This window comes from Panicum hallii, chromosome 5 (assembly GCF_002211085.1).
Source record: "Panicum hallii strain FIL2 chromosome 5, PHallii_v3.1, whole genome shotgun sequence".
Classification (NCBI taxonomy): Eukaryota; Viridiplantae; Streptophyta; class Magnoliopsida; order Poales; family Poaceae; genus Panicum; species Panicum hallii.
Genome location: NC_038046.1, coordinates 5,751,315 through 5,775,509, shown reverse-complemented (window position 1 = coordinate 5,775,509; position 24,195 = coordinate 5,751,315). Strand labels below are relative to the sequence as shown.

The window sequence follows — 24,195 nt, the reverse complement described above, 5'->3', positions numbered from 1 at the left end:
CCTGCGCCCCGCTGTGGACTGCACGCCATCGCCCCCCTCCCACTTGGACCGATTGGTCGCGCAGTGTCCTTGCAATCCCTCTCGCTCCCAGGCCTCGGTCTTCATCCACGATGCGAGAAGGCTACCACGACCTCTACCCCAAGCACCCCAACCCACTGTTCATGAGTTCATCAAGGCTTCCAATATTAACTGAAGGCAAAATGTGCATTTTGTTCTCTCAATTTTACCCCGAGAGTCAAGTTGTACCTCAACTTTTAAATTAACCAATATAGTTTTCAACTTTATTTTGAGATCAAGCTCATCGTTGCACTGATGTTATGCTCCATAATAACGTGAGATAAATGGAAAAGTTCTCCTTAGTTTTCCCTCCTCAATTTAGTGCCCCTGTTCGCTCAACTTTTTGAAGACATTTTATATGCTAGTATGTAGTTATGCAAAGTAGATTTAATTTTACTCTCCATGAGTCTACAATACAATAGGATGCATGCGTAAATTCCAAATTTAACACCTTGTGATGTTCATCTCCTAAATAAATTTAGAAAGAGAAGGAGCCAAGGCCAAAGAGAACTTTTTGCACAATATTATGTTATTAGGAATATAACATCAGCGTGAGGATGAGTTTGATAAAAATAAAAATTGATAAACTATATTAACTTATTTAAAAAACTAAGGAATGAACTTGACATTCGAATTAAAGTTGAGAGACTAAAATACTATTTTTCCAAGTAGCACAGCGTCGCCATGCTTGTGGGTTGTGACTGCTATGAGCTCTGTCATCGGCAGGTGAGATTCATTTTTTCGGGAGGAGGTCTAGCTGTGGCCTATGGCGTATAGATACTGCACCAGTTTTGCATCCCTGTCATGCACATTCCCCTGCCCATGCTTCTCCCTCTTGCTCTGCCGTTCCTCATCCTTAAACTAACAACACGCTGCTCCTCTTGCATCGGATCGGAGGAGCGGGCTCATTTGAGCGCCCAGCGGGCCAGCACCGATCGATCGATCGATCGGCGCTGAAGATGCCAGGGGACCCCATGCTCGCTGCCAAGCTACGAACGCTCGCATGCAGCGCAGCGCAGGATCATCAGCACCGGCGCGCAGTGGCATGGCAGTGGTCCTGCGATGACTCCCCCTATGGCGGGGCGTGTCCTCGCGCCCTAGGCCCTTGCAGGTAACCGGGTGTAAGCCAGCAGAGGACGCGCGGCGGCCGGACCCCCACCGCCGCGCGCTGCCTCGATGCAAAGCCCGCAGAGCTCAGGCTCAGCACGGCCGCCTGCATACGGCTTCTGGATGGATGCCCTCTCTGGCCTGTACCTCAAAGCCGGTCCTTCCGGAGAGTTCATCCGTATCCGTATCCGACATGTACTGTTTGGGTGCAAGCGTGTACAAGATCTTTTTTTTTGAATTAATAGTGTCTTAAATATTTCCGAGAGCAGCCACCAATTGCAGATCTTATGCATATGTATGCAAATATTTTAGTTTTGATAATCATATTTTGGTTTATATATTTTATTATTACTAATTGGATGCTTTTTTATGTCTCCACGTGAAGCTATTAGAACACTTTTAAAAAATAAAAAGAATTAAATTTTTTTAAAAAATCAGAAACATCTGGCCATCAATCCGACAACTCTAATTATAATAATTATTGGATCCGTTATCTTTTCTAATAAATTACCCACCTTTGCTAGTATGAAAATAAACTAAAATAACCTCTAAACATGTATCTAAATTACCAACCTCTGCCATTATAAGAAAAAATAAAGTAAGCCCCTAATCTTCGTGCAAATTACTAAAATAATGCAAATAACCCATAGATTCGCATATAAATTATCAAATTATATTATTATTAAAATTTAAAATAACCCCTAAATCTGAATCTAAATTATATAATTATAATAAAATATTAAAGTACACCAATATAAAATTCTAAAATTACTATTTCTATCATTATTAATATATTATTTATATTATTGTTCATATAAAAATGCTTACCCAACTTGCTTGAGACAAAAGGCTATATTGTTCTTGCATTTTTTATATAAAAATACTACCCACAATATGTGTCACCATATATTTATGTATGTGTGAAGAGATAAAAAACCAATTCATAGACAAATGGTTCAATTAAATATATATCAAACACACATGGAGGTATGATGCAAAATGAAATCTATTTCAACTAGATAATAATAAATATTTATTTTAGAGTATATGTTAGAATATATAATAGATAATTATAATTATTAGATATAAAATTTTTTATATTAATTTTAATTAGTCCGTGTGCACAGATTGGTAGGCTAGTGTTAAAGGAATGCAGCTCTTCTGCTTGGGTTGGGAAAAAGGAATTGTGCAAACAATCGGATAAGCAGCTTCACGCTCCACTGCACTACTACTACTACTAGTTTGGCTTTACACCTACACATACACCTCATCAGCCCAAAACGAGCGCCGAATCGCCACGAGAATTGCCCACAATTTTCCCTTAAAATAAATCATCGCTGCACAGGAATGTCTGCAAGTGTCGCCTAGTGCGTCTCTAGGAACGAAGGATTTAGCGAAACATGCTTCCCACGCGATCGGATATCCTGGATCCCTTTTCTGCCCGTGCTCGAGCAGCTCGCCGAGGAAGAAGAAGCAGACGACGAACGATCTCCTCTTCCACCGGAGGAAAACTAAGGTAAACTATTAATTGCTTGATCGGGTCCCACCTTCACATTTGCGTGTGTTCTGAATCCTTTTTCTAAAAGCATGTTCTGAATCCTTAACTGAGCGCATGTCTGTCTGTGTCTGATGAAGATGCAGCCGTTATTTGAGAACTGAACGAGCACAGGAAACAAAAGAATTTGACAAAGCAGCAGTTTTCTGTACAGTTGTCTTCGTGAGTAGTGTCGAGGACCTGGCCATTCTCAGCAAGCGTGCCTTCGTAATGAACTGCAAAGGTATACAAGTTGCTAGGCTTGTATAGTCCAGCAAATCATAGAACTAACTGCACTACTTTATTTGCTGCCACGAACCGCTGGTCAATTTAGTAATAGCATTTATGGTTTCAAAGAAAAAAGATTAGTAGCATTTCAGTATTCCATCAAGTGACTTGGGATGGTATTTTTTTTCAAAGAATTGGTGGTATATATTTTACGCTTATATACTATCATTTCTGTATGTTTTTATCAAAAACCAACAGTGCTTTAGCATGGCACCGATCTAGGATGGTTTAGTGCCATTTCGGAATTTCCCATCAGGGAACAATGCTTGATTGCACGGGAAACTGATGTCTACTCCTTCCGTTTCTAATTGTAGGTCGTTTTGACAAATATAGATATATAAATTTTGATATGTATCCAGACATAATTATATATGTAGATAATCTAATTTAGAACGGAGGGAACACATGAAAAGGTGCAGAGTGATACCATCGATAAGGGGAAGGCTATCTGAAGGTTCTACAGCTATCCTCGCGACCGATGAGTACGAAGCATAGGTCTTGAAATGTAATGCAAATGACAGAATAAAAACATGCAGTGGCGAATAGATGGATCTTTCAAAACACCTTCTGCTGCTTTGCATATTTTCTCTAATCGTCATCTGTATCTTTGCATCTGCACAAGACTGTTCAAAGTTCTCGAATGGTCTATCAGTCTGCGGAATTTACGCGCGTCTCTGCTGTAAAAAAAAAAACTCTGCGTCAACTGAAGCACTGCTTTACGGTCTACCGCCGAGTACGTCTGCAGACTATTCTGGCGCTGGCGCAGGGGTTCAGCCAATGCAGGAGTGATTTGCCAGTCCACTCTTGCATTGACTGTAATGCTGTGCCAGACGATTACTCTGCAGGGTCATTCCCAAGGTTTTGTTGCCAGACGAGCTGTGGAGTGGAACTGTATAGCCATGAACATGCAGGAACCCAGGCATGGCGGCACATCTAACAAGTGCCCCGTGCTCGTACTGTCAATATAGTAGCTTCAGGCTAAACTAGAAATTCAAATTCCACATGATTGCTGTACAGCGACCAAAGCAGCCTGAGTCTGAACAATTGGTTGCAGGTTATAAAGTAGTTAGGAGTACGTACATATTGTAAATGCAGATAGATATAATTTCTGAACAGCTAACTCTATACAGGCAGTCTTGGTTGATCGTTGACTACGATGTATGATCGGACAAAAAGAACATTGAACTTCAGAAAATAACAGTTTAGTATAGCTTTACAACAGACCAGCCTTGAGTTCAGACTGTTCTTTTTTTTTGTATTATAGTACAACCCGCTGTAGATTACTGCACAAGCAATAATGACTTCTTTGATCAAGCATGTCTAACAAAAATGCAAGAAAAATCTAAGTTAGACTTCCTAAATCCTAATTAGCGATTGATCCCACGAGGCTTAAAGGACAGCATAGCTCCTCTTCTTGTTTCTTGAAGTATCCTAAACACATTTTCCCATTGCAGCACACTCTGCAAAAGAATAGCGCATCTACCACTTGTAGACATCTGGTTTGCATCACATTGGTGATGTCGCTGGCGGAATGTCATATGATGTGCGGAAACGAACACCGTTTCCAATGTTCCTTGATATTGGGCAAAGCCAGCAGAGCATATTAGGACCTAGTACCTGTATAAGAAAGATAAAAAATGTTGGAAGGCGTGTGATAAATAAATGTTCCCTCAAGCAATGAACCAACGATTTCAATAGTATATTTGTAACTCAAGGTTAATATGAAAATCTCAGTAATGAAATGGTTAATGTGAAAAATGATGTAAACACCGTCAAAGATAAGGCTAAATATAAGCAATAATCTGGAAAATGGCCTGACTTCATTTAATCCTTTGAATAGACAGATAGAAAACTGCCCAAGCTAGATAGAGAAGACAATACTAATGGTATCTGTCTAGCATCTTCAATCCGGACAAAGATTCTTTATACAATATAATTAAATCAAAGTTAGAATATTTAGTTATGAGTAAAATGCATCAGAGGTCCACCAACTTGTAAGGATGTGTCATTTAGGCCCACGAACTCCAAAAGTGTATTTTTAGGTCCATCAACTTGTAATTTGTGTCAGTTAGGTCCATAAACTTTGAAAACCTAGATCCATAAACTCCGAAAGTGCATTTTTAGGTCCATGAACTTCATCCATAAGCAGTTGTGCGGCTACAGACACGCCCACAAAGGTCGCCTCCGATATTGTTGTCCATGAATATCTTTCAACCCCTCACCGAGAACCACTCTGGGTTGACCCAAGTCTAACGTCATCATAAGATTTTTCCGCCACAACACCTGGCGCCACCGTATCCGGCCACCCGCGTCACGGAGGATACAATATCCCCTATCACGGTACACATGTTGTTGAGTCCCTCTATGACCTCCTCCACCTTTCCCAAGCCATCACCCCTCCTCTCCACCCATATTACAAGGTCATATCTAGATCTAAGCTCCAAAACTCACCAATGGCAGTCCGTAAGCCCCCCTTTGAATCCTAATACATGTCAATAACCTCAAAGATAAGTCTTTCAGCCCTCCTCTCTCCTCTACCTGCACTTGATTCGAAATCGGAGCTCAAATTTGACCCTTCTGGCGAAACTCTAGCAGCGTGCGGGCACCGTGTAGATTCATATTGGTGCGATATCAATACATGAAGGTGTCATGTTCGGGCGCACGTACACTAGGCGTCGCCGAACCCGTGACGTGCGCCGTGCCTAGGAGCGTGCCGAGCAGCATGCAAAGACCACGCATGGGGACATGCCAGGCGCCGGCTCCACCAGTGGCTAGGAAGGAAGGAGATCTGTTTCTATTTTTAGTTCCTTGATTTGTGGAGATTGTTACTCCAAGATTAGTTGGGCCGTAGGCCATATATATCTGTAATCGCACCTTGAAGGGGAAGGCAATTATCAACCATCTAATCTCCTCTCTCTATTTCCCTAAGCCGGTAGCTAGGGGGTATAACCCGGCTGACGACGATCGACGGCGTGGGGGTATAACCCTGCCGGTGACCACGGATCGAGACTACGAACTCCGTAGTCGAGGGCCGCCGTCCTTGGGCACGAACGCCCTTGACAGAAGGCTAGGTGGAGGGGTATGGATCTAGGTGACACAACTTACAAGTTTATGGACCTAGAAATGGACTTTCAGAGTTTGTGGACCTAAGTGACATAAATTACAAGTACCCAGAAATTCAATTTCGAAGTTGATGGACCTAAGTAACACCCTCTTAAAAGTTGATGGACCAATGCACTTAGTCTGATTCTGCGGGGAAGGTTCTAAAAAAGAAGTATGGAAAATAGTTCTCACCGAAACAAGGTTCTCATAGATTCCAAGGTTATAAGGATGATGATAAAGGTTTCCCGCCTTTTCAGCCAACCACATAGCTCTAACTCCTTCATGGTACTGCAAATCAACAATGCAACTACCATTACACAACATCTACAAACAATAATATTCTCAAAGACAAGTGATCCTGTTTCTCAAACCTCAATAGTAGTTTTGTTGTGTAAGATGAGGTAAACATGCCAACCCAATAGGACGATCAGTGCCAAAGCTAAAGGACATAGAAGGACCCCGCAAACAATCTGTACAATATATAACACCTATATTACTTAATCAAATATAACTTGAAACGAGAATTTCAGTTGGTGTTTGATTTGCTGGTAGCTGAAACATCCTTCCAGGGCCACTTACAATAGATGTTCTAGGAGAATCACTGCCTGGTTGTTCATCTTTAGGCAAATGCATGGCACCCCCTATAATCAGAACCTGATGTAAACATGAATAACTTTATGCACAATCTTTGAGAAGACTTGGTTGCTCAAGAAAATAAAGAATAACACATACCATAGAATAGAAGCATGCAATTACAGCATACAAAATGAAGACTAGAAAGATTTTGTAGTTCTCGTGCCCAACACAGTTATTAATCCATATACAGTGGTGGTCCTGAACAGAAAAAGTTGTGAAATTGCAGTTAAAAAATCAGCAGCAGAAAAAAACGGACTTGCGCATAGTACTAGTCATAGTAACTACCATTCTCAGAACGCATCTTTTGCAGACACGGCAATGGTGCGCTCGAGGAGGTTTATAGTGGGAACATTTTTGGCAGTATCTCAAATCACCACCCTGCAATAATAATACATCGAAATGTCAATAAGCAGTTAAAAGGGGATACAGCAGATAAACAAAGGTATGTTCCAGTGTAAATTAGCACACAGTCCCCTGTATTGCAATGAAGATATCTAGCACTCCAACTAATCAAATTCAGTCACAAAGATTCTTCCCTTTTCACATTCATGTCAAAATAAAAACACCAGGAAATGCATTTGATTCAGATTCTTCCCTTTTGTGCTTCAGATTTATTGCTGTGAAGAAAAGATCAGGCAAGCAAGATACTGTGCCAAAAGTGGTGTTTAATCAATTCACAGGCAATCGCCGTGCAGCCGTACACAAATTCCTGGACCGGAATATACCTTGACCAATCATTAAAGTTAAGCAGCAATACAATTATAACCACTGAACCACATGGAAAGCAAAAGGAAAGACAAACAATGCACTCCATTGTCTTCCATGAGCACTCAACCAAAATATGACACTGGTTATTCAACAATCAAGACCTTGTTCCAGGCCTAATGGGCAATACCCAATTATCGATATGAATTCCTAAAAGTCCTGGAAACAATTAGAGTACTGAGATTCGAATTGATCTATAATTTGATTTTCCTTTTAAAGCTTAACTGATCAGTATGATTCTTTTCAAAGCAATAGCAAAAGATGTCATTTCTTCTTGTAAAATACATGGCGGTTGGAATAATGCATCGCTTATGTCATTGTAAATTTCCAAAGCTCCCTTGGCACACTCCACCTGGTACGGGGTTACTAGTGTTCATGCTTAGATCTACACCATAACACCAAAGCTATGCACGTGGTCAACATAAGGTTCCCACTTGGAGCAATATGCATAAATCGATGCTCCATTTGCTCAAACCGAGTATCGATGATCCGTGGACAGCGCAAGGATTCAGAGCAAAGATCCAATCGCTGAGGAGGTCCAGACGTCCAGTAGCCCAGTAGGCAAGGACCTCACGCGGAACTACCAATTCACCAGATCTTGCTTGCAGTTGAAGTCCGAAATCTAAACCCAAGATCTCAACTTTGATACCGAAGTCTCTGACTCAGAGACAAACAGGTAGTACCATTCGACTACATAGATCCAAACTTCACAGCACGCCGCGGCGGCGCCCGCGAGATCTGTAGTGTTCCATGGTCCGGACAGAGGAGGGAGACAGAGGCGCAAGTACCTTTCGCTTGATCTCGTGGATGGGGCTCTCGGCGTCCTCGACGTCGGGCACGAAGGACGCCGGCACGCGGCCCGGGTCCCGCGACACGGCGACGGCGTAGGTGGCGACGCAGGCGGCGGCGAGCGCGGTGAAGGCCGTGGCGTTGGCGACCCCGGCGGCCGTGGTGAGCCCCAGCCACGCGGGGATCGCGAGGAACACCGTGGTGTAGTAGACGTACCCGATTGCGGCGAGCACGGTGAGTATCGGCACCGTCACGTACCCCGGCCGCCCCATCCGAGCCCCGCCGCGGCCGCCTAGTGATCCTCCTCCGCCTGGCCGCGGGGGCAGGGCATTCCGTCCGAGGAAAGGAAGCCCTCGCCGGAAGCGAGCGAATTTTTTTTTATGGTGGAAGCGAGCGAATTGGTTTGCTTGCTGCCGCGCTGGTGTTTCACTTGGGGCGAAAGGCGCGGGGGTGAGGGTGGCGGTCGGCTGATCGCCGTGGCGCCGACGGGTCGAGTGAGTTGTTGGTGGCGCGTGGACGCCCCGGCCCGGTCGCGCGTCTCCAACTCTCCATCATGTCAGAGATGGAGCCGGAATCCGGACCAGTTTGGTACAGGTTCATGCCTTCACCTACTTTTGATCTTTTTTATAGAAGTCACTCAGGGGTTGAAAGTGGTTCTTTGAAAGACTGTTTGGCAAAGCTAATCTTATGTTCCGCTAGAAACTGCTCCAAGAACACGTTGGATGAAACAGAGAGAAATCTGCTTACAACCGTTAGACGTCATGTCGTGATTTGCCCAAGAAATGTAATTGAATCGGCTCCGTTAAAGATACTAAGGGCAACTCCAACAGCTTGGCCAAAACACTTTGTATCGGTAAAAAAAAGAAAACCATTGATACTGCTCGTTCCAACAGCGTCGCCATCTCCCCCGCTCGCTAACCGCATCGCCATCCCGGCGTCCACGGACGGCAAATTTGGCGAGGCCGGCTCCCTCGCCATCCTCCTTCTCCCGCGCTTGCGGCACCCTCCCGCGCCCTCCCCATCCAGTTTCCCGCGCGCTGTCGTGCCCTCCCACCCGCGCGCTCATATTTCCCTCGCGTCCTCGCGCCCGCGCCGCCGCTCATTCGTCTTCTCCATCGCACCCCTGCGCCCTCACGCCGGCGCTGCTCTGCTCCGTCCCGGCCACGCCGCTCATCTGCTCCCTCGAGCTCCCGCGCCCCGCCGCGCCATGAACCGGCTGCCGCGTCCCCGGTCAACGGCAGCTCGGCAAACGGGCGTGGGGAATGGATCCGCCGCCGTCACTCTTCCCTTTCCTCAGTTCTTTCCTCAGTTTGCGCCAGCAACGGTAGATTCTGAGGCAAATCGGCCGGAGGGAGAGATGCAGCAATCCAATGTTGGATCGATTCCCCGTCGGGTGGTTCCTACCACAGGAGTTTATGGCCGGATGGCAGAAGATGAGGTCAATGCTGAGCAATTCGATGAGGAGGACACTGGTGAGATGCTGCTTCTTGTTTCTAATGTCTGGGTAGCTTTAGATTCAATATTGATGATGCTCAACTTCTGCTGATGGCACATGAATTTTCGTTATTTCTGTATCTATAGATCATGAGGATGGTTCCTTGCTAAATAACCATTGAAATACTTGACTGGTAAAATATGTTTACAGACTGCATCATATAAGCCGTAGCAGTTTAGGAGTCATGTTCAGTAGAAAATGTTGTCTTTCATTTTTTGAACACATCATTTAAGTTTAAGCTCATATTCACTTTGGTTACTATTGCAGTTTTATTGGATGAATAAGTGTGAAATCATTGATATTTTCCCTGTCTCTTGAAGTTAGCACTGATAGCTTGCCAATATATTCAAACATATTTTTTTTCCTGTCAAAAGAAATTTGCATGCATAAATCTGTTACTGTCCAATCTTTTGCTTCTGATTTTCAATAATTTTTTTGTCACAGGGCCTATGGATTCAGGGGGGTATTATACTGACCTCCTAGTGAATGGTGTTGAACAATCTCAAGAACTCACACCTCCTATTGATCCCACACCTCCTAGTAATACAACCATCCATCATAATCGTGCAACAGCCAAGATTTCTCAGGGTAGAAGCAAAAATTTTAGAGAGGAGGAGGGCATACTCCTAATGTCAGCTTGGCTGAATGTGGGCATGGATCCTATTCAAGGAGTTGATCAAACACATGGCACATTATGGACAAGAATACATGACTATTTCCATGCAAACAGGACGTTCGAGTCCAGTCGTTCAGAAGGTTCTTTATCGAATCGTTGGTCCGGTATACAACATGATGTGAATCTGTTTTGTGGATGTCTGTCCAGGATTGAGGCTAGGAACCACAGTGGTTGGACAATTGATGACAAGGTTATTACTCAAACTCATTATTTATCGCTATGATCATTTGTCTGTACTTCACTGTAATGTGTGTGCTGGTTTGAAATGTGCAGATAGCAAATGCATGTGCAATGTGGACGGCTGAAGACGTGAAAGGGAGGAAGTTTGTTTACTTGCATTGCTGGAAAATCCTGAAGGACAAGCCCAAGTGGACGGAAAGGCGGAAGGAAATTGGCTGTACCAAAAAAACAAGCAATAAGAAACAGAAGATCGTGGCAAATTTTTCTCCCGCATCAGTTGTATCTACAACTGCTGTTGGTGGTGCCCCTCTTGCTGGTGGTGCTGAAGCTGAACCATCAGCAAGACCTGACGGCAAGAAGAAGGAGAAACAGAAGCTACGACAACGTTCGACCATCGAAGCAGTGGACTATTGAAAGGATCGATGGACCAAGAGGGGGGGTGAATTGGGCCTTTTTCAATTTCTAAAACGAGATAAAGCAACCTTAACCTATGCAAAACTAGAAAGGCACCAATTCACCAACCGGGCAACTAAACTACTGACGCAAGCTAGGAAGGATAAAAAGAGACAAAGCCTAACAAGGTAGAGCTAACTAGTGATCCCTAAATCAAGCATATGAATGAATTGCATGAAAGATAATGCTTGAATAAGTAAAGTGGACAAGGGACAACCGGATTTTTTCCCGTGGTATCGATGTGTTGGCACACACCCCTAATCCATGTTGTGACACTCATAAAGAGTATTGTCACCTCCCAAGTCACCAAGACGAGGGCGCTCACTAAGAGTCTCCGTTCACCATCCCGGTGTGGTGGAGATCAAGCCACGTACAATCTTCTTCTCCGGGCTTCCACAATCCTTGGCAAGCTCCGCGAGAATCACCTCGATCACCAAGATCGCCTAGGTGATGCCAATCACTAAGAGTAACAAGCTAAGGCCTTCACTTGAGCAAGAACCAATCACCAAGAATGGATGCACACAAGCTTCTCTCTACTCAAGTCCTTAATCTTGCTTCTTGAATGATTGAATGAACAAGTGTATGAAATGATGAAGCTCAAGGTGGCTCTTGACTATAGTATGTGTGTTTGGGTGTTGCCTGGTGTCAAGAGTATTAGAATGACCCATTGGAGGGGTATATATAGGCAGCTCACACGAATAGAGCCGTTGGAGGAAAAGCTGCCGGAAAACTGCGTAGCGCCGGTTAATCCGACATCCCTCCAATAGTCATCGTCGGTTTAACCGGTGAATGTAAACTGCCCCTTCTGAAAACTAGCCGTTACAGCTTGGGCAGATTAACCGTCGTTGCATCGGTTTAACCGGTGAGTGTAGTCATCCATTGAACAACTGAAAAACCAAGTCACTGGACAACTGCACCGACGTCCAATTTCAAATAGCGTCGGTGTAACTGGTGAGTGTAGTTGTCCACTGATCAACTAAAAAACCAAGTCTCTGGACAACTGCACCGACGTTAATTTTAAATATCATCGGTTGAACCGGTGTATAGACTTGTCCAGACTCTGCTGACCTAGTTTAACCGACGTATAGAAAACTTGAGGCGTCGGTTAAACCGGTGTTAAGGATTTTTCTGATTTTGTGTTTTCTGACTTGAGTCTTGAATGAAATCCAAATACTTCTTGAAATATAAGTTGAGAACCACTTATTTGAGCTTCTAGAAATCTGAGTGACCATTGTGTGCATCCATTTTCAAATGATCATGTCCATGCTCAAGTTACTAAGCCTAAACCCCTCTTAATAGTGCGATCACTACAAAACTATAAAACCTATACTAACCTAAGTGTCCTTCTCAAACTTATGACACTTAGGACTAGAAAGATACTTAGTCTTGACATATTATTGAGTTGAATGCCGAGATCGCCTTTTTGAATAATGAAAATTAGGGGCCTCTTTTGACATATAACCAAATGAGCGATAATGATCTATAAATCTGCACAAACTCATTAGTCACAATAATGGTTGTCATTAATCACCGAAACATACCTTGAGGGCCTAGATGCTTACAATCTCCCCCTTTTTGGTGATTGATGACAACATAAACATAAATAACGAGAGAGCGAGAGAGATAAGGCACGAATAAACACAAGTAAACTCGAAAAGAGAAAATCAAGGAACTCAATGGATATGTCTCAAAAGCTCAGCATGCTCAAATGACAAATATACATATCTATGAACTAACACCAAATATAGTACAATAAGAAACATCAAGGTCCTGATCACGAGCTCTCTCTAATGCTACCCTCCCCCTGACTCCCTCTCCCCCTTTGGCATCAAAGCCCAAAAAGGAGCGATCTACGGATCTAGCTGACGAGGTACTGCAAGGAAGCGATCTGGGTCATCGTCGTCGTCGTCGTCGGACGGTGGATCCTCGGAGACTGACGGTAGCAGCTGATCTGAAGTGCCTGCTGGTGCTGAGCTGACCGGAGGTGTAGCTGTCGTCGAGGCCCTGGTGCTAGCACTGCCGGGGAGAGGATCCGTGGAAGTAGTAGCCGGCTCAGCAGAAGATGTGTCAACATCTGAAGTGGTGAGTGCTGATGCTGCCGGCTGTGACGACTGCTGAACCAAAGAGACCTCTCCGCCTCCCCCTGAAGATAGTGTCTGTGGAACGACGGGGAGGCCGGCAGACTGCACTGCTGAGGTTGACTCCTGGAAGAGTGAGGTCGCAGGCAGTGGAGAGAAGAGAGGACGACTCGCAGACCCAAGTAGTGCTGATAATGAGAACATGATCTCCGGGGTCGCGAAAGAAGCTGGAGCAGTGGAGACTGGGGCTGGTGTAACTGCAAGTGGTGGTGCTCCAGCGCTCTGAAGGCCTGACGGTTCTGGCTGCTGTGGGGCGAGTCCGGTGTGAGAATATAGCTGTGAAATCATCCCGAACATCGCCATCATGCCCTGCTGCATCTGCTGAAACTGAGCGTCTGTCCTCTGAGATACTCTGTCAATAAGGCCGACAAAACGCTCCTCGGTAGCAGCTCGCTCTTGGGCGGCCTCTCTCTGTATCTCTGCAAGCTGGGCCTCATGAGCTCTCCTGGCCTCCTCCTGGGCGCGACGGTCCTCTCTCTGCTGTGTGACCAGCTGCTGCAGAAGTGCGGTGAGCTCAGACGGCTGAGACACCTGAGACTCTGAAACTGTGGTAGCAGCAGCAGCTGACACTGGAGCTGGCTCTCCGGAACCTCCTGCCTCGTGATCGTGACTCGCTGGAGCAGGTGCAGGGAAGTACTCCTCGTCCTCGGAGGAGTCTGACTCTAGGTCTGACCAATGTATCTCATCATCTCCTCCGGGAAGCTGTGCCTCTGCGGCTAGCAGTGCCTCATCCTCCTGTGCAACACGGGCCTGAACCTCAGGTGACAGCCGTGCCATGGCAGCTCGATCTGCCTGTCTCCCTCTCCTCCTGTCTGAGGGTGCTGTCGGACGGTAGACGGGAAACCAGGGGACCTCGTCCTGCCTGTAGACTGCACTGACGGGTGACTCAGCTGGCACAATCATAGAACAGATGAAGCTGATCCAGTGAGCATAAGAAGATTGTCGGACAACGCCCATCCCGTCAGTGATGACATCCTCAATCTCAGCCAGAATGAAGTCAACAATATCGAACGGCTCGTGAGTGAGAATGTGAAGAAGCAGTAGCTGCTGCAGACCTGTGAACCCCTCTGGGTAGCCACTCCTCGGGAGTAACGTCCTCCGGAGTGCCATGTGAACTGCGTAAGTCTCGGGGGTCAGCAGGCTGGGGACTCTGGCGTAGGAGGCTGGAAAGGGCTGGCGGAAGCACTGTGAGATCGCCTCGTGAGAAGGAGCAATCCCGCCAATCATGGCTCTGCGAGGTGGATCTGCATCACCGTAGACCATCTCGTGCAGAGAGACGTCAACAAGGTCAACTCCAAGGATCCCAGCAAGAGTCGCTCTGGACAATCCAAATAGCTGCCCTTCAAACATGAAGTGAACAGCTCTGCGCTCTGGGGCTATCCAAGCTGTAGCATAGAAGACCCTGACCCAATTCTCAATATATCTGTTCTTCTCGATCGAGAGCAACCTGGGCAGACCCCTGAAGTGAGCAAAGTGCTCCCTGATATCTGCTACCCCTGCAGCTGTCCTCAAAGATACCCAGTCAAGAACTCTGTGAGGAAAGATCCTGTGGCCCCGCCTCTAATAGGTCTCGTAGAAACTGGCCTGAAGGAGTGTCCAGAATCTACGATCGACCCTGCTGTCACGTGTCACCGGGAACCACTCCTCCTCCTGTACACTCCACCTGAGCCTCTTGACCTTCGCCGCATTGGCCTTGGTCAAGTTCTGGAGCAGCACACCTGGCTCCAGACGTACGACAGTGTCCATGCGGAACACTACGCGCTCGGCCGCTAGGGCCTCGGCTCGACGAGCTGCTGCTGCTGCGGTGGACCTGCGAGGCTCCTGTGGCTGGTGGCCTCCTCGCGTCCTCGGTCCGGTGCGACGCTCGGTCGCTGGTGAAGTCTCCTCTGCGGGGGACGTCTGCCGGGTGCGGCCAGAACGTCGTAGAGCTGGTGACTGCTGTGTATCCTGCCCCTGAGACTGCTCAGACTGCTCTGTCTCTATGTCTGAATCCGATTCTGCCGCTGAATGGGACTGCTCTGACTCTGCTGCTGCTGCTGCGGCTCTGCTGGCCCTGGCACCTCGGACTCTGCCCATCCCTCTGCCTCTGCCTCTGCCTCTGGCTGGCGTGTCCCTGATAGCAAACGGACGAGCACGGCCTGATGCCTGCTCCTCGGCGGCCTTAGCCACCATCTCGGCCCTCTCGGCCTCTCTCGCTGCGCGAGTCCGCTTGCGAGCGGGCTCCTCGACCACGATCTCCTTTCCTTTCCTCTTATCACGACCCATCTCGACAAACAACAGAAACAAGAAAGCGGAGCGGTGAGCGAGGGCTAGCGCGATGGTTCGGGCAAAATGCCGAACACGTGGCGTGCGAGGCGTGGATGCGTGAATGTGGTGCAATGCGCGTGGGCAGCGGCACGGTGGAGGTGCAGGACGTGCAGGCGACGGCGTGGAACGCACTGGCGGTGGCACGGTGGGGCGTGGGTGGCGCTGTGGTGGTGGCGACGGCGCGGTGGCGCACGGGCGCAAGCGTGAGGGGCGGTGCGCGTGCGCGCGGGCGGCAGGTGACGGCGGCGGCGCGCAAGGTGTGCGGGTGCGGCGGCGGATGATGCGGATGGTGAACGGCGGCGAACGGCGGCGGCGGAGGCGACGGTGGTGAGAGCGAAGGCAAAACGACGGCTTAGAAGCGAAAGTGAGTAGAGGGTCGTGAGCCGGCAAGAGAGTAATATGACATGTGGACCCCGCAGATTTTCTTATCGCCGGTTGATCCGACGCTTAGGTTTTGAACGCCGGTTGATTGCGTCGGTGTAGTTTACCAGAAACTCTTCCAAATCTGCATCTGTACGCCGGTTGAACCGATGCTTCCACAAATGAACTCGTCGGTTAAACGATGCAAATAACAATTGATTTTTAGGTCAAATTTGTGATCTATTCACCGGTTGATCCGATGCTGCGAACTTTGTATACATCGGTTGAACGCCTGAAATGACTGAGCTGAAACTGACACTTAGTAACGCCGGTTAAACCGATGGGTATAGATCCATTGAACGTCGGTTTAACCGGTGAACCCAAAAACCCTCTCTCAACTCACTTTTCTATGCTAAGTCCAATGAACTTATAAGATTCAACTAAACTCAAGTTAATGGACTTGCATAGACGACTTTACCCCTCAAAGTAAATAGGATAGCTTAATAACTTAAATAGTTTTTCTTTTCAAAATCAAGGAAAAGTCGCAAGACAGACAGAGCGCCAAATTAAAATGTATGAGCCATGTCATAGGAATATTGAAGGAGGAAAGCTTCAAACTCACCATGACATTCCTCACTAGGCAATAACGCACCTAACACTTTACTCTTTTCACTTCTCATGAATTAAGATCTTGCACGTAAAACAAGTCTCATTTTCATCAAGTGATCTTCTTTGTAACCTTTACGCATGCAATGATAATGCAAACTACAATCACATGCGAAAGAAAGGTAAACATGAGGTGCACAACTATATGACAAGCAAATGCATGACGAGAATTTAAAATCTAATTGTCAAGTTTGATCCCACGAAAAGCTTCATCATGATGAGCCTTTCTACAAGCCTAGAGGAAAAAAAGTGGACCACCACCTCTAGCTAAACCCTTGCTCATCACTATCTTACCATGGTTAGACAAGTGTCCTATATGTATGCATTTTTCTATATGACATGGCAACTTACATGACGTTTGCCGCATCTAACACATTAAGCTCATTTCTTAGCCTAATAAAGTTACTCTCGTCTAAAGGTTTTGTGAAAATATCCGCCAATTGCTCCTCGGATCTCACACCTTGAAGGGAAATGTCCCCCTTGGCTTCGTGATCACGCAAGAAGTGATGGCGAATATCAATGTGCTTTGTGCGAGAGTGTTGAACCGGATTCTTGGCAATTTTTACGGCACTTTCATTATCACAAATGAGTGGTATTCTTTCTAGTTTCACACCAAAGTCCAAAAGGGTTTGCTTCATATATAGAATTTCTGCACAACATGCACCAGCTGCTATATATTCCGCTTCCGCGGTGGACAAAGCCACGGAATTTTGCTTCTTACTCGACCAAGAAATTAGAGAACGCCCAAGCAAGTGGCAACCCCCGGAGGTACTCTTGCGATCCACACGGCTTCCGGCAAAATCCGAATCCGAGTATCCCAAGAGATCTAATCTAGCGCCTTTGGTGCACCACAAGCCTATGCTAGGAGTGTGCTTGAGATACCGAAGGATCCTATTCACAGCAGAAAGGTGTGATTCCTTAGGGTTAGCTTGAAAACGGGCACACAAGCACACACTAAACATTATATCGGGCCTAGATGCGGTAAGGTAAAGCAAAGACCCTATCATAGAACGATAGAGGGATTGATCAACAGATTTACCGTCCACATCCAAGTCGAGATGCCCATTTGTAGCCATGGGAGTCTTAATTGGCTTGCATTCATCCATCTTGAATTTCTTCAAGATATCTTTAGTATATTTTTCTTGATAGATGAATGTCCCTTCTTTCATTTGTTTGACTTGAAAACCAAGGAAGAAAGTCAATTCGCCAATCATGGACATCTCGAATTCCCTAGACATCATGGTAGCAAACTCATGGCTTAGTAAATCATTAGTTGAGCCAAAGATAATATCGTCAACATAAATTTGACAAATGAAAAGATCCCCGTTGACGTCTTTTGTGAACAAAGTGGTGTTCACCCTCCCGATTTTGAAGCCTTGCATGATTAGGAAGTCACGAAGCCTCTCATACCAAGCCCTTAGAGCTTGTTTGAGCCCGTAGAGTGCCTTGTGCAACCTATAAACATGGTTGGGATTCCTCGGATCTTCAAACCCGGAAGGTTGCTTAACATAAACAAGTTCGTTAATAAAGCCATTTAAGAAAGCACTTTTCACATTCATTTGATATAACTTAATATTATGATGTGAAGAGTAAGCAAGAAGAATGCGGATAGCTTCAAGTCTTGCGACCGGAGCAAAAGTTTCACCAAAATCCAAACCTTCGACTTGAGAAAACCCTTTTGCCACAAGTCTTGCTTTGTTGCGTACCACCACCCCATGTTCATCTTGCTTGTTTCGAAAGACCCACTTTGTGCCGATGATGTTTTTGTCTTTCGGAGGAGCTTCGAGGACCCATACTTCATTGCGGGTGAAATTGTTCAACTCTTCTTGCATGGCCATCACCCAATCCGAGTCCTCAAGTGCTTCCTCTATGCTAGTGGGTTCAATACAAGAAACAAACGAGTGATGTTCGCAAAATGAAGCATACTTAGAGCGAGTTCTTACTCCTTTGGAAGGACTACCAATGATTTGACCTATTGGATGATCCTTGGAGATGCGACCATGCTTCGCTAGCGGTATTTGCGTGGATGCTTGTTGGGGTGGATCATGAGTGACTTGTGCTTGTGGTGGAACATTTTGCTCTTCTTGTTCTTGGAGTTGGGGTGTTGTCGTTGACACATTTTCTTGAGGTAGTGGATCAATTTTATCTTGATCTTCATCCACTTGGGGTGCCGTGGAGGTGTTTGGCAAAGATGAGGAAGTTCCTCCCCCTTGATCATTGTCTTCATGCACCTCCTCCGGCTTGATATCCCCAATGGACATCTTCTTTAAGCCTTCTTCAATCTCTTCATCCCCTACATTTTCATAGCCAACAACCTTCTCTTGGAAGCCATTACATTCATCAAACTCCACATCACATGTTTCTTCAACTAACCCGGAGGTTTGAGTGAATACTCTATATGCTTTGGAGTTTGATGCATAACCAAGAAAGAAACCTTCATCACATCTACTTTCAAACTTACCGAGCCTTTTCTTCTTATAAATGAAGCATTTGCAACCAAAGGCCCGAAAAAATGATATATTTGGTTTCCTCCCGGTGATGAGCTCATATGGAGTTTTCTTGAGGAGTCGGTGAGGATACATTCGGTTGGATGCATGACACGCCGTGTTGATTGCTTCCGCCCAAAACTTCTCGGACGTGCCATAATCATCCAACATTGCTCTTGCTAGGGTGATAAGTGTTTTGTTCTTTCTTTCCACCACTCCATTTTGTTGAGGCGTGTAGGTGGCGGAAAACTCATGTTTGACTCCTTCTTCATCGCACCATTCTTCAATCTTCATATTTCTAAACTCGGTGCCGTTGTCACTCCGGATCTTCACGATTGGGGAATTGTATTCCCTTTGAGCTTTTCTTGCAAGTGACTTGAAGATTTCCGGGGTTTCACCCTTATCGCCTAGAAACATGACCCAAGTGTAACGTGAAAAATCATCAACAATTACTAGGCAATAGAGGTTACCACCAATGCTCTTGTATGAAGTTGGACCAAAGAGATCCATGTGTACTAGCTCGAGCGGCTTGGAGGTAGACAACATCGTCTTGATAGGATGATGAGTTGCAACTTGCTTCCCGGCTTGACATGCTTTGCATAGCTTGTTCTTGTCAAAAGTGACGTCCTTTATGCCGGTGATCATCCCTTTCTTGTGGGCTTTCTTGAGATTGCTCATGCCAATATGAGCAATTCTTCTATGCCAAAGCCACCCAAGAGACGACTTGGTGAAGAGGCAAGTCATGGTGCTTGTTTGCTTTGAAGAGAAATCCACCAAATAGATATTGCCATGCCTAAACCCCGTGAATACCAATGACTTGTCTTTTTCATGAGTCACTACAACACCATTCTTGTCAAAGGCACACGTTAGTCCAAGATCACATAATTGTGCAATAGAAATAAGATTAAAACTAAGTGCTTCTACAAACAACACATTTGAAATGGATAAATCTTTTGAAATTGCAATTCTACCCAAACCTAAGACTTTCCCCTTTGAGTTATCACCATAGGTGACATGTTCATGATCACCGGGGTCTTCAAGTGAGGTGAACATGCTATCATTGCCGGTCATGTGTTGAGAGCAACCGCTATCAAGTACCCAATGTTTTCCACCGGCTTTGTAGTTCACCTACACACATGAGAATTTATTTTTGAGTTTTCGGAACCCAAACATGCTTTGGGTCTTGCACATGTGCGACAAGAGATTTTGGGACCCAAAGTTGCTTGGGGAGCTTCTTCTTCGACTCCTTAGCAATTTTGCCAATGAACTTGGCCTTCACCTTGCCCTTCACTTTACTCAAGAGAAAATGATTATTTTGCAACATTGATGAGTAATTTTTGGGTAATTTAGGAAGAGGACGTGATGGTAAAGTGCACTCCCTAATGTGGTGCCCGGTGACTTGGCAATGTTGGCAATATGAGTCAACTTCCTTGATGAAGCTTGTCTTGATCTCCGGAGAAGGAGTTGTAGCCATGTTTGGCTCCGGAAATGAACCAAGACCTCTCTTACCATAGTCACGGAAATTGTTAAAGAGAATCTCCTTGTGGATGTATTCTCCCCTTCAGAGTTTCTCCACACTACTCTTGAGGATTGCCACTTGATCCATCAATTCCTTTTCCCTAGAAAAAGCAAGCTTGGGCACAACATTAGTGGCATATGCATCAATGAGTAGGTCATCACATGAAGTAGAAGCATTGATCTTTTCATGAACAACTTTTTCAAAACTTGGGTCAATTACTTCATAAGCAAATTTAAGTTCTTGATACTTATGAGCCAACTCCCTATGCTCTCGTTTGAGCTTTTTGTGGCTCTCTTCAACTTGCTTAGCAAGTACAAGTGACTCATTGTGCTTTTTGAGCAAGTCATTGTACTTACTAAGTAAGTCGGAGTGGGCAAGCTCTAACTTGGCATGAGTGCTCTCAAGAATTTTGACTTTGCCCTTTTCCCTCTTGATGACGGATGTATACTCATTGATGAGGTTAGTAAATTCATTTGGATCAAGCTCTTCATACTATCATCTTCACTATCTACCTCACATACCTTGGTGTTACCTTTTGCCATGAGGCACATAGGAGGCGGAGGTAGAGATGGTTCTTCATTGGTGAGGGCGATGGTGACAATGTCTTCTTCATAACTTGAGTCTTCGCTTGATGAGACATCGGTCACCCACTCTTGTTTCTCCACCAAGAAACTTTTCTTGGTGTGCCTTTTCTTCTTTGGGAAGAGCTTGGTCTTCTTGTCATGGGTCTTCTTCTTCCCAAATCTCTTGTTTTTGTTCTTCCTCTCCTCTTCTTCATCATCGCTTGAATCATGGCGATGCTTACTCTTGTTGTCCTTACTTCTTTTGTCCGGCTTGGGGCAATTTGGACGGATGTGTCCTTTTTCGCCACAATTGTAGCAAATCTTGTTCTTGACATCCATTGGCCGGAACATTCACTTCTTGGAGTCAAAGTTGAAACCCTTCTTATTGATCTTCTCATTCAAGCGTGTGAACTTTCTCATCATGAGAGCAAGTTCTCCATCATCTTCATCATCGGATGAGCTCTCATGATGATCATCTTCTTCATTGCTTGATCTTGAGTCTTGTTTGACCATCTTGAGCTTGCGGGATTTGTTTGTCTTGGTCTTTAGAGCAATTGACTTGCTTGATGTTGGCTCTTCGGACATACCAAGAATGCTCATTTCATGAGCGCGAATTTCGCCCACAAGTTCTCCTACTTCCATTGTGGCGAGATCCTCCTTTTGAAGCATAGCATTGATAATGTTATACTTGGGCTTCGGGAGGAGTATGAGAATCTTGCGGTTGATGGATGCACTGTCAATTTTGAAAATTTCAAGTGCATTAATGTCCTTGACAATGACATTCAAGCGAGAATACATATCATTGCAATTTTCATGAGCTAGCATTTTAAAGGAATCATATTTAGCTCTAAACAAGTGATATTTTTGCTCACGAACTTTGGTGGAACCTTCATGAATTTCAATGAGCTCCTTCCAAATATCACTTGCTAGGTCCATGCCATTTACTCTAGCAAAGACCTCCTCACTAATAGCTTCGAAAATTGCATTTCTAGCTTTAGCATTCCATTTTAATTGTTCGGGGTGGGATCTCCGGTGAACCCGACTTTAGTTGCCAACCATACTTCGGGGGCAATCGCATCAAGGTATGCGGCCATGCGAACTTTCCAATAGGCAAAGTTCTTGCCCTCGAAGTGAGGCGGCGAACCACCCATCTTGGCCATAGCTCTAGGCGGTGAAGCCTAATGATCCAAATGAGCAACGAGGCTCTGATACCAATTGAAATGATCGATTGACCAAGAGGGGGGGTGAATTCAGCCTTTTTCAATTTCTAAAACGAGATAAAATAACCTTAACCTATGCAAAACTAGAAAGGCACCAATTCACCAACCGGGCAACTAAACTACTGACGCAAGCTAGGAAGGATAAAAAGAGACAAAGCCTAGCAAGGTAGAGCTAACTAGTGATCCCTAAATCAAGCATATGAATGAATTGCATGAAAGATAATGCTTGAATAAGTAAAGTGGACAAGGGACAACCGGATTTTTTCCCGTGGTATCGATGTGTTGGCACACACCCCTAATCCATGTTGTGACACTCATAAAGAGTATTGTCACCTCCCAAGTCACCAAGACGAGGGCGCTCACTAAGAGTCTCCGTTCACCATCCCGGTGTGGTGGAGATCAAGCCACGTACAATCTTCTTCTCCGGGCTTCCACAATCCTTGGCAAGCTCCGCGAGAATCACCTCGATCACCAAGATAGCCTAGGTGATGCCAATCACCAAGAGTAACAAGCTAAGGCCTTCACTTGAGCAAGAACCAATCACCAAGAATGGATGCACACAAGCTTCTCTCTACTCAAGTCCTTAATCTTGCTTCTTAAATGATTGAATGAACAAGTGTATGAAATGATGAAGCTCAAGGTGGCTCTTGACTATAGTATGTGTGTTTGGGTGTTGCCTGGTGTCAAGAGTATTAGAATGACCCATTGGAGGGGTATATATAGGCAGCTCACACGAATAGAGCCGTTGGAGGAAAAGCTGCCGGAAAACTGCGTAGCGCCGGTTAATCCGACATCCCTCCAATAGTCATCGTCGGTTTAACCGGTGAATGTAAACTGCCCCTTCTGAAAACTAGCCGTTACAGCTTGGGCAGATTAACCGTCGTTGCATCGGTTTAACCGGTGAGTGTAGTCATCCATTGAACAACTGAAAAACCAAGTCACTGGACAACTGCACCGACGTCCAATTTCAAATAGCGTCGGTGTAACCGGTGAGTGTAGTTGTCCACTGATCAACTAAAAAACCAAGTCTCTGGACAACTGCACCGACGTTAATTTTAAATATCGTCGGTTGAACCGGTGTATAGACTTGTCCAGACTCTGCTGACCTAGTTTAACCGACGTATAGAAAACTTGAGGCGTCGGTTAAACCGGTGTTAAGGATTTTTCTGATTTTGTGTTTTCTGACTTGAGTCTTGAATGAAATCCAAATACTTCTTGAAATATAAGTTGAGAACCACTTATTTGAGCTTCTAGAAATCTGAGTGACCATTGTGTGCATCCATTTTCAAATGATCATGTCCATGCTCAAGTTACTAAGCCTAAACCCCTCTTAATAGTGCGATCACTACAAAACTATAAAACCTATACTAACCTAAGTGTCCTTCTCAACCTTATGACACTTAGGACTAGAAAGATACTTAGTCTTGACATATTAATGAGTTGAATGCCGAGATCGCCTTTTTGAATAATGAAAATTAGGGGCCTCTTTTGACATATAACCAAATGAGCGATAATGATCTATAAATCTGCACAAACTCATTAGTCACAATAATGGTTGTCATTAATCACCGAAACATACCTTGAGGGCCTAGATGCTTACAACTATCTAATGGCAAAAAAGAAAGAAGCTGACCTTGAGAAAGAATTGAAGAAAGAAGAGAGGTGCAACAAAGTCTTTGCTTTCCAAGAAGAAAGGATCAAATTGGGGAAAGAAAAGTTTGAGTTCGAAAGAGACCTGGAAGAGGAGAGAATTCTTGGTTTGGATTTGAGCACAATGAACTACAAACAACAACAATATTATGAAGTGCGTCAGAATGAGATTCTTGCAAGACGTTGCAATATCTAGAACTGTAT

The 24,195-nt window shown here is 45.2% G+C and overlaps 2 protein-coding genes across 2 annotated transcripts; one reads left to right on the top strand and one right to left on the bottom strand.

Annotated features, from left to right (window-relative positions):
- Nucleotides 1–4,147: 4,147 nt before the first annotated feature.
- LOC112893855 (probable protein S-acyltransferase 16) lies at nucleotides 4,148–8,775 on the bottom strand. Its single transcript, XM_025961372.1, has 7 exons — nucleotides 8,278–8,775; nucleotides 7,010–7,102; nucleotides 6,821–6,922; nucleotides 6,668–6,742; nucleotides 6,460–6,558; nucleotides 6,281–6,376; nucleotides 4,148–4,603 (listed from the first exon to the last, which is right to left on the bottom strand). Exons 1-7 carry the CDS (start codon nucleotides 8,548–8,550, stop codon nucleotides 4,493–4,495), a joined length of 849 nt encoding a protein of 282 aa, XP_025817157.1. The 5' UTR covers nucleotides 8,551–8,775; the 3' UTR covers nucleotides 4,148–4,492.
- A 1,447-nt stretch (nucleotides 8,776–10,222) lies between these two features.
- LOC112891555 lies at nucleotides 10,223–24,187 on the top strand. The gene is made up of 3 exons (XM_025958446.1): nucleotides 10,223–10,639; nucleotides 10,723–11,035; nucleotides 23,943–24,187. Exons 1-3 carry the CDS (start codon nucleotides 10,223–10,225, stop codon nucleotides 24,185–24,187), a joined length of 975 nt encoding a protein of 324 aa, XP_025814231.1.
- Nucleotides 24,188–24,195: the final 8 nt, after the last annotated feature.

What these genes read in the sequence shown, in the direction of transcription:
- LOC112891555 (XM_025958446.1), top strand. Translation starts at nt 10,223, where the DNA reads ATGGATTCAGGGGGGTATTATACTGACCTCCTAGTGAATGGTGTTGAA. An exon ending in GTTGGACAATTGATGACAAG is followed by an intron (nt 10,640 to 10,722) that starts GTTATTACTCAA and finishes TGAAATGTGCAG; the next exon opens with ATAGCAAATGCATGTGCAAT. An exon ending in TTCGACCATCGAAGCAGTGG is followed by an intron (nt 11,036 to 23,942) that starts ACTATTGAAAGG and finishes TAGATGCTTACA; the next exon opens with ACTATCTAATGGCAAAAAAG.
- LOC112893855 (XM_025961372.1), bottom strand. Translation starts at nt 8,550, where the DNA reads ATGGGGCGGCCGGGGTACGTGACGGTGCCGATACTCACCGTGCTCGCC. An exon ending in TTGCATGCTTCTATTCTATG is followed by an intron (nt 6,743 to 6,820) that starts GTATGTGTTATT and finishes TGTTTACATCAG; the next exon opens with GTTCTGATTATAGGGGGTGC. An exon ending in ACAACAAAACTACTATTGAG is followed by an intron (nt 6,377 to 6,459) that starts GTTTGAGAAACA and finishes GTTGATTTGCAG; the next exon opens with TACCATGAAGGAGTTAGAGC.